This window comes from Heptranchias perlo, chromosome 1 (assembly GCF_035084215.1).
Source record: "Heptranchias perlo isolate sHepPer1 chromosome 1, sHepPer1.hap1, whole genome shotgun sequence".
In the NCBI taxonomy this organism is placed as follows: domain Eukaryota; kingdom Metazoa; phylum Chordata; class Chondrichthyes; order Hexanchiformes; family Hexanchidae; genus Heptranchias; species Heptranchias perlo.
In genome coordinates this window covers 31,256,658-31,275,050 of record NC_090325.1, presented here as the reverse complement: position 1 = coordinate 31,275,050, position 18,393 = coordinate 31,256,658, and the positions used below count along the sequence as shown (strand labels likewise).

Genomic DNA, 18,393 nt, shown 5'->3' with positions numbered 1-18,393 from the left:
AGGGGCTGCGCGCGCATGTGAGCGGGTCACTGGGGAACCTGGAAATGGGGCAGGTTGGAGCCCGGCTCCAGACCTACCCCGAGAATCCCGGATTTACGCAGCTCCCCCGCCACGAACGCACCCGATCGTGGGTGCGAAAATAGAGCCCTTTGTTTCCTCATTGCAACTTGCTTTTCCACCTATCTTTGTACCATCAGCAAATTTGGCCACAAGACACTCTGTTCCTTCGTCCAAGTCATCACCATAAAATTGCAGTCAGCGCACATTACACAAAATGATTCAGTTAGCACTTATTGCGCAAGATAATTCAGTCAGTATTTATTACACAAGTTAACACATAATCTGCAGTGCGTTACGAGGCAGCAACACACTGTGGAGTTCAGAAAGTGAGAAGCTGCAAAACTGAACTTTCAACATTTTATAACATTGTCTCATCCCCAAGATACCCAAATGCTTTGCACACACTCCAGACTGTGCATCACCTGACATAATAGCCATGAATCACTTGACATAATAACCAGATATAGAGCCACTCTCTAACATGTTTCATTTCTAGTTTAGCTAGCAGAAGTATCATGAAGATGGCTCCTCCGTACACATCATGTGACGGAGCCAGAAATGGTACTGGGAATTATTTTACTGGTTGATACAGGTAAACTGTTCTGAGAAAAAAATCAAGTTATATGAAATGAATTGTACACTTGCAGTCTAAATTGAATACTGTAAACTCACAGGACTATCCTCTCCGTAACAATACATCAGTGGGTACTTCACATTTAAGCCATTTTGTCCTCTCATAGCTTTGGATACTGCAACTACCGTAACCCATTTTAGTGTACGAGGCCAAGTCAAGTCTTCTGTAGCATTTAGCCGTTAACAACCATAGCACCGGGACAATAAACGTCACACTATCAAGTGCTGGGAGTTTTTCTCTGCGACCCAGGCACTTCACCATCTCACACTCGAATCAAAATGCAACATTGAAAAATTCCAAACCTGCACTTTCAATCACTTAACCCAATGCATATCTTCAGAATCTTCTGCAAGAAACTGTTTTGGAAGCTGTGCAAATTAAAATTTTCAGTAAACATGCAGGTGAAGTTCTAACGTAAACTCGTATTTTAATTTTTTTTTTCTTCCTTTCCTAGAATTTGAGCAATTAGAAAGAATGTGTAAAACAAAAAAAAGTCAACTCAAAACCAGCCCTGCATGAAGTAATTGAATTTCGAGCCTGGCATAAAATGTGCTTCCTATTATCCTGCCAGGCCATCTGCTGAGTGTCACCTTCTGCCACTTGCTTAGCAAGCTGGCTGTCACAATGGCAGAACAAATAAAACACACACAGCGCACACACATACACACACTCAACACAATACCAGGCTAGCTCCAGCCCTCCACAAATCATGGGTTGGTGTGTTGTCAACGAATCAAACACAATCAAAAACACAGGAGGGGGGAGAAGGGAGGCTTGGCACTCGAATGAAAGAATGCGCCCCTAAAATGATTTTCAGCATGCTGGGACTTATCTTTCTGATCCTTTTTTTAATAATACATTTCCCCTCTTTTCCAGTAGAAAGTCTTTTTTATATTAAAAGAGACAGCACCTTCCTATATTTTGTTCCTCCTTCTTCCTGTTTTCTCTTTTTAGTTTCCCCCCTGTTTTCTTCTCGTTTTTTTTTAAGCAGTTAGTTTCTGGATGGTTTTGTTGTAGTACTGCGTGATGGTGGGGGTCAGCGGGTTCCAGTTATTGGCGTGCAGCTCGATGACTTCAAGGAGGAGAGACCGTGTCAGCGCCGACTCCGAGGGGCCTAGCATCTTGTCGCGTGCTGCTGCCAGCAGCTCTGTCATCATCTCTGGCAGCTGTTCCTCCAGCAGCTTGCCTGTGCTCTGCAGCTGTCAAATGGGTCAAAGGGCAGAGGTCAAAGTTCACACGGTCAAGTCACTCAAAACGACTATAAGCAGTGATTAAGACAAGTCAGAGATGGACACTAAAAATCCTTTCTAGAATGTTTTTATATTTTCCCACCCTCTTGCTCTTTTGTTTTTTACTCCTGCCCTAAAGGATGCCTCCTGGTATATGATTTCCTGCTTTAGTCCAGACAGCAGAAAGTGTCGACTGTAGGTACAGCGATTGACTATAACTCTGATGGTTCAAATGACCAAATACACCATTCACTTTTGTATCAAGCTATACAGACTAGAAAGGTCCTGGGCTAAAGGTCTGGTCTATGCTAGTTATCTAATCTGAGGTAAGGTGGTAGTTGGTGCACTACTTTGGACCCCAGCACGCTGTGGGTGGGGAGTTGAGGAAGAAATTAGCCAGGGTTTCCTCTAGTGATTGCTATCCAGTGACCTCTGCTGGAAAGTGCATGTGCGAAGACAGAATTGGGCATAGCAGGCAATGCACTTCATGATCGAATAGTATGCCACCACTCACTTTCTGGAATCATACACAAGCAATGGCTACTTGCTTGAGGTACTGGGGGGACGGTTGAAAACAAATGCACAGGGGTACAGCCTGTTATAAGAGGGGAGTGTTTGTATAAATTTATGGACATGGTTTCAATGTACCAATCTACTTCCAATTATTATTATACGAAAAGCTATTGGCACTTTCACTGATCATGCAATTTCCTGCATGCATCAGCTTCAAGGGAGCGGGGCAGGCTATTTTTGTCAGTTTAGCTTTCCTCAGGGCTCCCAGCACAATGCAACACCGAGAGTTTCAGGCAGAAAAATTGCTCATGTTGCTTCTCAGTCCAGTCTTGACTAGGCTACTTAGACTTTGACCTCATGGAGTAATACTTAGGCCAGTTTTAGCCAGATCAGGTAGTCTGGGCGAGGGCAGTGGTGTAGAATTGACTAGGGATGAAACACCTTTACTTCACCGCTTTACTGTGCTTTTCGCCACACCAGCCAACGAGCAGCGTGGCAGAAGATGGAGCATTGGTAGTCTGGTTAGTGCAGTGGTGTAGAATTGATAACGTGGTGTAGAATTGGCTGCCTTCTTGGTTATCTCCATGAATGGACACTATTATGGCCTCAGAGAGGTCTACCAATCAGAATGAATGTTGATTTTCCTACCCTCCACAGACAGACATTCTGTACGAGACGGACCAAGCTCACCTGCTACAGAAATACAATGTGATTGTCAGCCAAAGCTGCAACTTAAAACACGGTTCTTAGAATTGTCCAGGACTCTTGCACTGCAAAGTCCAACATGTGATTTATATGAAGGATCATCAAAATATTTAGATATTTACAAAATTGGCTGCTGGATTTTTTTTTAATAGACAGTCAGTAGAGCTGCGTTTTTATGAGCTTCAAATTACAGGAAAACGTGAAATAAAAACCTACCTCCATCGAGCAACACAGAACAGCGTCTTCTTTGACATCTTGTGATTGCAACAGCTGAGTTGTAGTCATAGCGGCAAAAGCAGATTATAAGGAGGGAACAAAGAAAATAGGTACAATTGACTTTACATAAATTAAAAGACAGAATGTATCCAATCTACTTGCAATGACATGATACTATATAAAAAGTTTTTGACACTTTCACTGATCATTGCAATTTCTGGCACACATCGACTAGCACCCGGTTGAGAGCCATTTTAAAAAATCTGTTTCGTTTTCTTCAGGGCCTCCTCCAACTTGTAACACTGCCTATCTAAGAGGGCAGGCATTTACATTCAAAATTTCAATTTTCTGCTTTGCTTCCTGTAACTGGAAAAGGTATCTCTAAGGGTAACTACTGCCAGTCTTAAACTTGCAAGGGTAAGTACTCCTAATGTTAAGTTCCCCAGTATTAAACTCTCAGGAGCCAAATATCACCAGTGTTAATCCCTCAGGGGCTAAGTACCACTAGTATTAAACTCTCAGGGGCTAAGTACCACTAGTATTAAACTCTCAGGGGCTAAGTACTGCCAATGTTATCCTCTCAGGGGCAAGTACTGCCACTGTCACATTCAGGTTAGTAGTTGTGGCTGCTATAATTCTCTCATCACACCTTTCCCAGAAATGTCTCAGTTAAATAATCACATTTTCTAAGGCCTCATCAGTTCCCCATTTGCTCACTGAACCAGGGCTCGCTTGGCTCTGGTGATTGCAGCCAACAAATTCCTTCTCCATCAACATTTTCAATCAATTTTTAACACTGTCTCCTAAGTTTTTTCCTTCCTAAATATACCAAATATGTGCAGACTGACAACAGGATGTAAATCCTTTTGACTTAGATCACCAGAATTTGCCCGTTCCACAGTTTGAACTGAAAAAAGAAATTTGCAAAATGTGATTAATGTACATTTTCCCCAAGATTAAGATGGGACACACATATGAAGGGAAATATTTACCATTCATGATGCTTACCCCAGGAGTTATAAATGGAACTCCACTCCCTGATGGATTCGTTGGTAAAAGCACCATTTGGTGTGTTGCTGACCTGTACATGCTGGGATGGTGTCTGGTCTGTGCTGAGTTTGTTGATCTCAGCTCGGGCTATGGTAGGAGTGCTGCAACTAGCTTCAGCATCTCTAGACTAAAGAAAAGAGAAAAACTACCAAGGTTCCCACTCCTGGTAGCTAATGTATATGGGATCAGAATTGGCCATGATGGCCTCCACAGTTGAATACCTCGATGTCACTGTCTAGCCTAACATATGAAGACTGGACATTTGAGTGAGGCAGTGTCAAATAACTGGTGCTCATGGAACAATACCACATCATTAATCTATGCCTTCAGGAGAAGGGAAAAATGGAGGTCAAATTTGAAATAAAAATTATATATTGTTAAATAATAATATTTAACAAACAAATCATTAATCTGATCCTATCCTAATAATCTTCAATTCTCCTCCTTTACCATATATTCACTCAGTTCTTTTTTTTAATTAATTGACACAAAATTGATGGCTGGGAATCTATTCCACATCTGGTACTCGATGAAAATTCCTTCTAACCTCATGCTCTCTCAGCATTTTGAAACACTGGGTCAGTCTTCTTTTCTCCAATGAACACAGGTTGTTTTCAGGTGATACGTTTTAATAAAAGGTCGCCTTATGAGTCCGAATCCAGCTTCTATCAAACTCAGTGACTCCTCGGGAACTCCCAGCATGCCGTACAAAAGACTCAATGCCATTCGTGTATCTTAGCAATTTTTTTTTCTTTTCTCACCAAGTTTCCCTCCTTCCTCTCCTGAAGGCACTGACTCCTCACTGAGATACAGTTCCAAGGGCACTGGACACACTCTGCTCCCTTACCCAAGTGGTTATTAACCCATAAATGCTGAGGGCTAACCTACCATAGGTAGCATCACAATCAAACTTTAATCCTGCCACACAGGCATACTTCCAGTAGGGAGCCAATGGATAGCGAATAGGATTGGGAATGCTAGCCAATTTTCTCAACTCAGGGAGGGGTAGTGAGCCCAACTGTATCATTGTTACCATCATCCTGCCGTGATCAGCTATTCAGCACAGACCAGGGATTGAACCAGTCACTTTCCTAGTCTGTAGGGTTCAGCTACTCATTGAATAAACTTGCTGAACCATTAACGGATCGCTACTTCATCAAGTTCATTTAATTGTGCTGGTCCACAGGATCCAAAATGTGTCTAACCAATGAAAATTATGGCAATTGCTTTATCAGCCCCTTTTAAAAAAAACTGTATTCTTCAGATATGGATGATGCTGGCAAGGTCATATTTATTGCTCATCCTTAGCTGCTTTAGACGGTGATGGTGGTGTTGGGCCTTCTCCTTGAACCCCTGCGGTCCTTGTTACGATGGTGCTAGGTCGGAAATTCCAGGATATTGACGCAGCAATAATGAAGGAATGGTAATTATTTGTCCAAGTCAGCATGGTGTGAGACTTGGAGAGCAACTTGGAGAGAACAGTGCTGCCACGACCTTGCTGCTCTTGTTCTTCTCGTTGGTAGAGTTCACGGGGAGGGAGGTGCTGTTGAATTGAGCTTGGCGAGTTGCTGCAGTGCATCGTACAGTGCTCCAGTGATGGATGGGTTGAATATTGAGCCAAGTGGCAGGGGCACCAATCAAGCAAACTGCTCTGTCCTGAATGATGTTAAGTTTGAGTGCTGCTGTGGCTGCACCCATTGAAGTGAGTGGTGAGTATTCTATCGCACTCCTGATTTGAGGTTGTAAATGGTGGAGAAGCTTTCAGGGGCCAGGAGGTGAGCCACTCGTCAGAGTACTCAACCTTTGCCCTCATCTTGTAGCAATGCTTTTGATGTGGCTGGTCTAGTTCAGTTTCTGGTACAAAGGTATCGCTTGATGGCACTATTGGTAACTCCTTTACCGGCCAATGTTTCAAAGATATACTTGTACAATTCCAAACTTCACGTCAGCTTTATAACGATACTTCTGTGACAACTGCTGTGATAGCAGCGTATGTGGAGTCTTTAATTTATTTTTGTTTGTAATGCTTATCAAGGTCAGGGAGACTGATGTTTTGGGAATTAAAATGATTTCCCCTTTTTGTACCTAGTATTAACCATGAGCACTCATGGGCAAGGCATAGCACAGGTTAGATGCAGAATAAAGCTCCTTCCCAGCTCCACCTCAGGAGACCACCCCCATGATACCACTGCGAGCTCTCCATTTCTCACAGCTGTCATCCTTGTAACTTTTTTGAATGAAGCTAGCACTTTATCACCTGGCACACTGACATTGTAGTTTGGTAAAACTAAAAATCACACAATGGTATCAAAATGTCAATAGCCAGATGTGCTCCAACAAATAGGTGAATTCGGAGAGAAGACTATCCGTTATAATCTGAACTTACCCAGCAAGTAATGTTGCAAACTTTGAGTGAAGTGCTAAAAGCCCGCCATCTCCATGCCCCCCTCCCCCATAAAAAGAACTCTACTCCAAAACACTGTCCCTTTAATGCTTTGCTTTGAAAGTCATGCATGGATTTTCTTAAATTTAAATTTTGCTTCTTTTCTAGGCACTTTTCTAATTCTCAAATTACGGGATATTCACTGCCACAAAGGTCCCGCTTTGCTGAAGTGTTTTCTTTATACTAGCCTTATATAAAAAAAATCCCTGGCACAACACAAGTGCCTCTTTGTTGAAGGTGGGGGACTGGAAGTTGAGGACGATCAAAGTGAGAGTAAAAGCCCCTGGATTCTGTCAAGAAAGCTTGACAGCTTGGAAGAAGGAAAAAAAGACAGAAAAATACACAAGCTACACAGTGTTCGAAGAAAAAACTTTAAAAAAAAATATTTATAGCCAAAAGCAGCAATGAATTGGAATGAAACCTGAACCAGGAGACTGAAATTTTAGGATGATTTTTGCATTTTTGTGAGCTGAAAGCCACCCGACGAGGAATGGAACACCTGGAGTTCAATCGTCACTGAAGTCCAGTGACGATTCTAAGGACGAGGTGCTGCTCTTCATCCAATAGGGAGAACCTCTGTAGCACTATTTTGTAAATAAATGCCACTGTGTCATGTGAACTTTATTGTAACACGAGTTTCATGTGCTCCCTAAATGCCTCAGTTGGTAATCATGCTGCCCAGTGCAGTGTTGAGCCAGGCAGGCAAGAAGGGTTCCCAGGTTCAATTTGCCTTCTGTGCTGAGTTACCCAACTTCAGCCAGGGCTGCAGCAATGGAGGCAGGGCAATTGACCTTGGCGTTTCTCAGAGCACGAGAGTGAGAGAGACTCCGCGAGAGAGAGAAAGCCAGAAAGAGCAAGCCAGAGCCAGCGAAATCAGAGCGAGCCCGAGGCTGAGCCAGCGAAAAGAAAAGCCGTTCCTCATTAACACACTGGAAAACATGCATGTGGACATTGGATCAGGTTCGACTTCGAGGCCAACAACTTGCTGTCTATGCTCACACATGAAGAATGGCCACTTGGGGGAGGTACCAGGCGGAGCTGATGCCTGTAGAACTGGAACCCAGGACCAGGCTATGTCTTCAGGAGAGGAGGGCAGAAAATTGGTCACATCTGCATTTTGATTTTTAAGATTGTTATTGTGGCCGCAGTCACGACAGAAAGATTGACTGTAGTGTGTTTGAGGCATCTGTGTAATAGGGCAGTCAGGTTTACAACGGACAAGGAGTTCACACACGAGAATTAGTCAATTTAATTTTAAAAAACACATGTACACACTGCTTTAACTGCTACTGTGTTCCTATACATCCTCCTGACCAGTTACTGATCAGTCCTGGGAACAAGCTGAATGTAGGTCTACCAGTCAAGAGGATCGGGCATGTTGATCACAGCCTAAAACAATGGCATACCTTAAAAAAGTATAACTAGTCCATCGCCCCTGACATTGCACACAGTGGGCTCGATTTTAACCTGCCGGAATTGGGGTTAATGGGGTGGTAACAACCTTAAAACAGGGTCAGTAGACTTACTGCCCCATTTACCCCGACTATCCGGCCCAGGCTGACTCCCCGAGGCCTCACCTCCCCCACACCCCAGAGCCTATTTCAGTTGCCGTCGGCGTCCCAGCCGGCCGAAATTCCTTTGTCCCAAAAACGGTGAGATGCCTTGAGTCGGCCATTTGGCGGCAGCAGCTCGACGGTTCGAGTCAATTGAGGCCTGGACCTCTATTGAAATTCTTCAAAATTACTTGAAGAAAAAGGTACTCAGTAGAAAGTGCTAAAAAATTTCCATCAGAAGATGACAATGATACTAATGAGTCTTGGGAAATTTGGCACACTGCACACGCTCAGACGGCACAATCCTTATTTTGGACATTAGAAAATTCACTTACTGAGGAAAAAATAATGGCAAATAAAAAAAATTGTCAGAGGCATTTTGAATGATTTGAAGGAGCCAGGTGGTCAGATTGTACAATAACAGGGTGCTGTACTCTCACTATATAATAGCAGCTATTGTGCATCATACAGCAGGACACCTTTAACATTGAAAAGACCCATCACCATGCCATTCACAAGAGTAACCGGTACTCACGGTTTTAAATAAAACATAACAACATACCAAATTTAATAAATAATAGATGGATGGATGTCAGTTACACAGTGCCCTCAACCTAGTCTGTCTGTCCCTGCTGACACACTCAGTAATAGTCTAGCCCCCTACATGTACACCTTCACCTGCAGGGTACATTGTCCGTAGTGTGTCTTCTCTGGGTTGGGTAGTTCTGGATCGGGATGCAGGTAGGGCTGTATTGCCAGTGATGTATCAGAAGTGGCATAATGGTGGCTCTCCATGGGGATGGGAAATTAGATTTTAAAAAAACAGCAAGGAATACCAATTATATAATGATGTGTTTTTACGTGGATACTGAATAAAAGGTACTTTCCTTCTCCTTGAACGTCAAGTGACAACCCACTAATTTTCTCCCCTTCCATCCTCAAGGTGTTGGCTCTTGATGGAGTGCCACCTCCCATCCAGTGGCCTGCCCAACTGAAGCCTGGAGTGCGAGTGCTGGCAGGGTAATCAGTGCTGGATGGCATCGTAGCCAACCTAATCCACATACACACTCCTTTTTCAGCACGGGCAACTGGATAGTGATTAGGATGCTGGCTGATTTTTCTCCCTTCTCTATCCAGGGGCATGGGGGCAAATACCAGCCCCAGCTTAGATCAGCTAATTCGGTACAAGGGATTGAACCTCTTACCTTTCACAAGAACGTTAGAAATAGGAGCAGGAGTAGTCCATACGGCCCCTCGAGCCTGCTCCGCCATTCACTATGATCATGGCTGATCTTTGACCACAAATCCACTTCCCTGCCCAATCGCCATATCCCTTGATTCCCCTAGAGTCCAAAAATCTATATATCTCAGCCTTGAATATATTCAATGACTCAGCAACCGCAGCCCTCCGAGATAGAGAATTCCAAAGATTCACAACCCTCTGTGAAACAATTCCTCCTCATCTCAGTCTTAAATGGCCGGCCCCTTATCCTGTGACCATGCCCCCTAGTTCTAGACTCTCCAGCCAGGGAAAACAATCTGTCAGCATCTACCCTGTCAAGCCCCCTCAGAATCTTATATGGTTCAATTAGATCACCTCTCATTCTTCTAAACTCCAGAGTATAGGCCTCAAACTCTCCTCACAGGACAATCCTCTCATCCCAGGAATCAATCTAGTGAACCTCTGTTGCACCGCCTCTAAGGCAAATATATCCTTCCTTAGATAAGGAGACCAAAACTGTACACAGTACTCCAGGTGAGGTCTCACCAAAGCCCTGTACAATTGTAGTAAGACTTCTTTACTCTTGTACTCCAACCCCCTTGCAACAAAGGCCAGCATGCCATTTACCTTCCTTATTGCTGTACCCTGCATGCTAACTTTTTGAGTTTCTTGTACGAGGACACCCAAATCCCTCTGAACACTCTATATTGCACAGTGTGATGCCAGGTAATGCACTTAACAGCCATCGAGAGAGGTGACTTTACTAGAATGATTAAAAGATGATTAAAAAAAAAACATAAACCTTGTATTTTTTTAAAATCCAATTTAGGTTTCTCAACGGGATACCTGATAGGATTGGCTCACAAGATGGACTTGTGAGAAATGGCCACAAGGTACATTGAGCCCTTGTACAACCTGCTTTATCAGAGCCTACTCCGAATCACAACTCTGTGGTTTCACTTACCTCCCGTAGACACGTGTAGATTGGGCAGACGAGCACACGGAAGGGCTCTCCCATGTTGCTTCGCATTATTCCGAAAACTTCACAGAGAAATGTGATGAATCCAAGCCAGTGCTCTACATCTGTCTGCTGCAGCTCATCCCGCACCGTGAAATCTTTCTAAATCAAGAAAAGACAAAACAAAATGGAATCTTAAATTGCTCCTCTACCTTTGGGTATTCACCCTGTGGCTGGTCTACCGATAGATGACATGAATTCTTTTGTGTTTAAATATTCCTGAGAGAGTGTAAACAGGGAAAGGGAGGATAGAGAGAGCATGAGTGTGAAAAATTAAGATAAAGTGCAAAAAAAAGTGGTGAGACAAAGGAGCATAAAAGAGCAAGAAAGAGAGGCAAAGGAGAGCGAGCAGAAAGAAAGAGGAGAGAGAGAAAGAAAGGAGAGAGAAAGATCTTTGGTTCCAAGGGACATTAGCACAAGCTTAAAAGACAGAACGTATATAGACAGCTTAGATTTAACTGCTTAAGCAGAGGGTAGTGAACATGTGAAATGGACTGCCCGGGAGGCAAATAGTACGGAAATTTTTAAGGGAGAATTGGAAATATATTTGAGGGAGTGGACAATGGAGAGAGAGATTAGTATTTGTAACGATATATACTGCGGAGTCTTTTCCAGTGTTGGACTGACCTATTTTCTTGTGTAAATTAACAGATATTTGCATCTCACAAAAACTGACTAAATGACAAAATTCAGTGCCACGTTATCCTAATACACAAAATGGAATCTTCTGTCACAGTCAGGTTGCAGCAGTCACCTAATATTTAACTACTACAATTTTGAAATAGTCTCCCCATCCCCATTAAAAAACTGCCAAAGGATTGTGACTTTAAATGCAAACCTTGCATAATGAGCCACCCAATTTGAAATTTAAAGGTGCTTGTTGTCATGAAAAATCTGGGAATTTTTCTGGTGTTGAGGGAAGACAACCGTATCCAATTCCCATAACAATGTTAAGTGCAAGTGTTGTGTTGCATCATACCTTTGTAAAGAAATTTTAAAGAAGATTTGCCATATTTTCATTAAGGACCTCTAGTTAATACAGCTCATATAAGACAACGGGGGAAGGATCTGTGGAGTGCCCGCTTTAAACATAACTCACGTATGACAAAATGGACTTTCCCACTAAGGTTTTTTTTTAAAAAAGCTTTTCTCAATTGAGAAAGGGTAGGAATTCCAATATTTCTCACTAGGATTCCCAACAGTTTTCTCTAGGGCTTTAAGGGTGGGAAAGAGTTAAAGTAATAAATAAGATGGACGTAGGAACAATAACATGCCGGTAACCAAGACGACGTGACTTTGCAGTGATCCTGAAAAGACACTAATTGAATCTGCCAGCAATAGGAACAGCATTTGTAGAAAACGGGGTCAAGCACAAAAAGAAGACAATGCATCTAGGAAACCACGACAACCACAAAATCCACCATTTTTTTTCCTTTGGCAAGACTTCACTCACTAATAGAATCAATCAGCTCAACTCATCTTATCTCCACAACATGGTCCCTCCAACATTGTGCACTGTATTAACGCAGCGGGAAGGGGGAGTATGTTGGACTGCTTTCTGCGGCCTGCAGACCCACTATAAAATTTAACCACCTCCTTCCCCCTTTTGTATAGCTGGTGCTAGTACGCTGAGTAAACATCAGGGTTACATATGTTATAAAGCTTGATTAGTTAATAAGCTCGTCAATGCCTGGAGTGTATGAAACTGTCCCACTCATTTTTTGTTTACCCAATTTTCTCTCCTCCTCTCCTCATTAGCAACACAGTTCCACAGGTAATGGCTGTCCTCTGGTGCTTTGCATCATGCTTCATTTGCAGACCCATACAGGCTATTTGATCACAAGAGCAGTGCTTGGTTATGCTCACACCCAACATGCACACACACACACACAACTCACTAGACCCGATGAATAATTGTGCCACAATTGCATTCACTGCCCCAAGTAAGGGAAGGGGGACAAACACAACCATTTGTGATAACTCTCTATTTGGCTGCTGCTGGGAAATTGGGCACGTTCAAAGATTGCATGATGGGAGGATTGAGTTTGGCCATGGTACTTTGGACAATTGAACAACCTGCTGACACTCATTTTCAAAGCTCACACGTGAAGAATGGGCACGGTAGCATGGCGGTTATGGCACAAGACTAGGAACCCACAGGTTCAAAGTTAACATCCCACAGCAAGTTATGAAACTGAATTCAATAAATCAGTTAATTTGTTGGCTAGCACAGTGTTGTCCAATACGTTAGCTACTGGCTTCATGTGACTAATTGGGAATCCAGATGTGGCTAATTGCATTTCTGATTCAGGAATTGTGCCTTTGGATGGAAAATTGCAAATGTCCACTCCATTATTTAAGAAGGGAGGGAGACATCAGGAAACTACAGAGCTGTACCACGTATCCATGTGTACTTTAACCATTTAGTGGGTTTGTTGGTAAAATGGTTAGATGAAAAGCAGAGTGTGCGAGTGATTTTTGACCGTTGTGAATGCTTTACTTCCTTGGTTGCTGAATGGTGGTAGTTGTTTAAGAAATTATACGCGTGAAGTACATTTACCTGCATTGTGTGCAAGGTGCTTTTTACTTAAATAATTGCATGTGGTTAAAACAGTGTTGCCGTGGCCACACCTGCAGCGAGTCAGCAATTTCTGTTGAAAAACACTGGGTTAGCACCAAAAAAACCCATGAACGCTGCTGATTGTCATAAAAACCCAACTGATCCACTCTCCAACAAAAGCTGCCCCTCTCCGATCTGGCCTATGCATCACTCCAGTCCACACTACATGGCTCACTCTTAATGCGTTCAGGGAAATATTGACACAGTGTCACCGACATCCTAAGGCCAAAATAAAAACAATTAGCTCTGGTGCTGGACAACGGCTGCTGCTGTGAGAATCAGTGCATTCAGGAGCAGGGGAAGGTAGCAAGAGACAGAAAATGACATTTTTCAATGCTGTAATCAACTTAGCACTGATCACCACTTGTGGCAAAGCGATCCACATTCGATAACACTTGGCACTGAAAAGTTTCTTTTAGTATCCAGCGCTCATCCTGACATTGTGGCCTCTTGCTCTTCAATTTACCTACCAATGGAAATAGTCTATTTATGTTTATCTTGCCTATTCCTTTTGAGAACATCCACCAAATCATTCTTCAACCTAGTCAGTTCAAGAGGAATACAGCCCTAATTCCTCCAGCCTTTCCTCTAACTCAGATTTCTTATTTCTGATATCATCCTGCTAAATCAGCATTGGACTTTGTCCAGAGCTACTTCATCACTCCGATAGTGAGAAGCCCAAAACTGCACACAGTATTCCTGAAGTGGCCTAACTGTACAGAGATATCAAGAACTCTGGTTTTTGTATTTAATCCTTCTCAATATAAACTCCCGAAACCCATGTGCATTCTTAAAAACTTTTTTAAAAATTTCAAAACTGTCCACCCACTTTTAATGATTTTGTATCTGCACACCTATCTATCTGTAAACATCCCCATCCTCAATGATGACAGACTCCAGCACGTGAGTGCAAAAAACAAGGCTGAAGCATTTGCAATCATCTTCAGCCAGAAGTGCCAAGGAGATGATCCATCTCGGCCTCCTCCCGATATCCCCACCATCACAGAAGCCAGTCTTCAGCCAATTCGATTCATTCCACGTGATATCAAGAAACGGCTGAGTGCACTGGATACAGCAAAGGCCATGGGCCCCGACAACATCCCGGCTGCAGTGCTGAAGACTTGTGCTCCAGAACTAGCCGCGCCTCTAACCAAACTGTTCCAGTACAGCTACAACACTGGGATCGACCCCGACAATGTGGAAAATTGCTCAGTTGTGTTCTGTCCACAAAAAGCAGGACAAATCCAATCTGGCCAATTACTGCCCCATCAGTCTACTCTCGATCATCAGCAAAGTGATGGAAGGTGTCGGCGACAGTGCTTTCAAGCAGCATTTACTCACCAATAACCTGCTCGCTGATGCTCAGTTTAGGTTCCACCAGGACCGCTCGGCTCCAGATCTCATTACAGCCTTGGTCCAAACATGGACAAAAGAGCTGAATTCCAGAGGTGAGGTGAGAGTGACTGCCCTTGACATCAAGGCAACATTTGACCGAGTGTGGCACCAAGCAGCCCTAGTAAAATTGAAGTCAATGGGAATCAGGGCGAAAACTCTCCAGTGGCTGGAGTCATACCTAGCACAAAGGAAGATGGGAATGGTTGTTGGAGGCCAATCATCTCAGCCCCAGGACATTGTTGCAGGAATTCCTCAGGGCAGTATCCTTGGCCCAACCATCTTCAGCTGCTTCATCAATGACCTTCCCTCCATCATAAGGTCAGAAATGGGGATGTTCGCTGATGATTGCACAGTGTTCGGTTTCATTTGCAACCCCTCAGACAATGAAGCAGTCCGAGCCCGTATGCAGCAAGACCTGGACAACATTCAGACTGGTAAGTGGCAAGTAATATTTGTGCCAGACAAGGGCCAGGCAATGACCATTTCCAACAAAAGAGAGTCTAACCATCTGCCCTTGACATTCAACGGCATTACCATCACCAAATCCCCCACCATCAGAGCGGCGAGGCGGCGGACCTGCGAGGAAACAGAGGCGGCGCGCGGCGGTACCGAAGGCGAGCCCCGAGGCGGCGCGCGGCGGTACCGAAGGCGAGCCCCGAGGCGGCGCGCGGCGGTACCGAAGGCGAGCCCCGAGGCGGCGCGCGGCGGTACCGAAGGCGAGCCCCGAGGCGGCGCGCGGCGGTACCGAAGGCGAGCCCCGAGGCGGCGCGCGGCGGTACCGAAGGCGAGCCCCGAGGCGGCGCGCGGCGGTACCGAAGGCGAGCCCCGAGGCGGCGCGCGGCGGTACCGAAGGCGAGCCCCGAGGCGGCGCGCGGCGGTACCGAAGGCGAGCCCCGAGGCGGCGCGCGGCGGTACCGAAGGCGAGCCCCGAGGCGGCGCGCGGCGGTACCGAAGGCGAGCCCCGAGGCGGCGCGCGGCGGTACCGAAGGCGAGCCCCGAGGCGGCGCGCGGCGGTACCGAAGGCGAGCCCCGAGGCGGCGCGCGGCGGTACCGAAGGCGAGCCCCGTGGCGGCGCGCGGCGGTACCGAAGGCGAGCCCCGAGGCGGCGCGCGGCGGTACCGAAGGCGAGCCCCGAGGCGGCGCGCGGCGGTACCGAAGGCGAGCCCCGAGGCGGCGCGCGGCGGTACCGAAGGCGAGCCCCGAGGCGGCGCGCGGCGGTACCGAAGGCGAGCCCCGAGGCGGCGCGCGGCGGTACCGAAGGCGAGCCCCGAGGCGGCGCGCGGCGGTACCGAAGGCGAGGCCCGAGGCGGCGCGCGGCGGTACCGAAGGCGAGGCCCGAGGCGGCGCGCGGCGGTACCGAAGGCGAGGCCCGAGGCGGCGCGCGGCGGTACCGAAGGCGAGCCCCGAGGCGGCGCGCGGCGGTACCGAAGGCGAGCCGCGCGGCGGCACCGAAGGCGAGCATCGAGGCGGCGCGCGGCGGTACCGAAGGCGAGCATCGAGGCCACGGTCCTCAGGGGAGTGTTTGCTACTGCTGTTGGGGACGGTCTAAACTAAAGTGGCAGGGGGTTGGGAACCTGAGCAGGGAGACAGAGGAAAGCGTGTCAGGAAGGGACAGAAGGTATGGAGTAAAAGGTAAAGTGTTAAAAAAGGAAAAAGCAGGAACTAAGTGTCACAAAACATATTTGAAAATTCTTTATCTGAATGCACGTAGCATTCGTAACAAAATGGAAGAGTTAATGGCACAAATAACTACGTATGGGTATGATCTTGTGGCCATTACAGAAACATGGCTGCAGGGTGACAACGACTGGGAATTAAATATGCCAGGGTATTTAACAATCAGGAAGGACAGGCAGGAAGGAAGGGGAAGTGGGGTGGCTATGTTAATAAAGGAAGGAATCACTGTAATACAGAGAAATGATATTGGGACAAACGATCCAGATAATGAAATAGTTTGGGTCGAGATAAGGAATAATAAGGGGAAAAAACACTAGTGGGCGTAGTATATAGGCCTCCTAATAGTTGCAACTCTGCTGGAAGAAGTATTAATCAGGAAATAGTCGGGGAATGTAATAAGGGAACAGCTATAATTATGGGGGATTTTAACTATCAAATTAACTGGACAAATCAAATTGGGCATGGCAGCCTTGAGGAAGAGTTTATTGAGTGTATTAGGGATGGATTTCTTGAGCAGTATGTAACTGATCCTACAAGGGGGCAAGCAACTTTGGACCTGGTCCTGTGTAATGAGCCAGGATTAATTAATAATGTCCTAGTTAAGGATCCCCTTGGAAAGTGTGACCATAACATGGTTACATTCCATATCCAATTAGAGGGTGAGAAGGTTGGTTCTCAAACAAGCGTACTGAGCTTGAATAAAGGAGACTATGATGGTATGAGAGCGGAATTGATTAAAGTGGACTGGGAAAATAGATTAAAGGGTAAGACGGTACATGAGCAGTGGTGTTCATTTAAGGAGTTATTTTACAACTTTCAAAAAAAATATATTCCACTGAGGAAAAAAGGGTGCAAAAGAAATGACAGCCGTCCGTGGCTAAGTAAAGAAATTAAGGATAGTATCCGACTAAAAACAAGGACATATAAGGCAGCCAAACTTAGTGGGAGGATAGAAGATTGGGAAGTCTTCAAAAGACAGCAAAAAGTAACGAAAGGATTGATTAAGAAAGGGAAGATAGATTATGAAAATAAATTAGCAAAAAATATAAAAACAGATAGCAAGAGTTTCTGTAGTTATATAAAAAGAAAAAGGGTGGCAAAGGCAAGCATAGGTCCCTTAGAGGATGAGACGGGGAAATTAATGGTGGGAAACATGGAGATGGCAAAAATGCTGAACAAATATTTTGTTTCAGTCTTTACGGTAGAGGACACTAAGAATATCCCAACACTGGACAAACAGGGGGCTCTAGGGGGAGGGAGGAGCTAAATACGATTAAAATCACTAAGGAATTGGTACTCAGTAAAATAATGGGACTCAAGGCGGATAAATCCCCTGGACCTGATGGCTTACATCCGAGGGTCTTGAGGGAAGTGGCAGTAGGGATTGTGGATGCTTTGGTAATAATTTTCCAAAATTCTCTGGACTCAGCAAAGGTCCCAGCAGATTGGAAAAATGCTAATGTAACACCCTTATTTAAAAAGGGTAGTAGGCAGAAGGCTGGAAATTATAGACCAGTTAGCCTAACATCTGTGGTGGGTAAAATTTTGGAGTCTATTATTAAGGAGACAGTAGCGGAACATTTGGATAAACATAATTTAATAGGACAAAGTCAGCATGGCTTTATGAAGGGGAAGTTATGTCTGACAAATTTGCTCGAGTTCTTTGAGGACATAACGTACGGGGTGGATAAAGGGGACCCAGTGGACGTAGTGTATTTAGACTTCCAGAAGGCATTTGATAAGGTGCCACATAAAAGATTATTGCTCAAGATAAAGAATCACTGGATTGGGGTAATATTCTGGCATGGGTGGAGGATTGGTTATCTAACAGGAAGCAGAGAGTTGGGATAAATGGTTCATTCTCGGACTGGCAACCAGTAGCCAGTGGGGTTCCGCAGGGATCGGTGCTGGGTCCCCAACTCTTTCCAATCTATATTAACGATTTGGAGGAGGGGACCGAGTGTAACATGTCAAAGTTTGCAGATGATACAAAGATGGGAGGGAAAGTAGAGAGTGAGGAGGACATAAAAAACTTACAAGGGGATATAGACAGGCTGG

General features: G+C 45.0%; 1 protein-coding gene across 3 annotated transcripts in view; it reads right to left on the bottom strand.

Annotated features, from left to right (window-relative positions):
* Positions 1–302: 302 nt before the first annotated feature.
* Positions 303–18,393, bottom strand: part of ctif (CBP80/20-dependent translation initiation factor) — a 208,317-nt gene continuing 190,226 nt past the window's right edge. For all 3 annotated transcript variants that reach the window (XM_067983383.1, XM_067983373.1, XM_067983391.1), the window contains 3 exons: positions 10,590–10,745; positions 3,358–3,411; positions 303–1,893 (listed from right to left, as the gene is read on the bottom strand). In XM_067983383.1, coding sequence (XP_067839484.1) covers positions 1,678–1,893; positions 3,358–3,411; positions 10,590–10,745 — 426 coding nt within the window. In that variant the 3' untranslated portion in view covers positions 303–1,677. The remainder of the gene's footprint in view (positions 1,894–3,357; positions 3,412–10,589; positions 10,746–18,393) is intronic.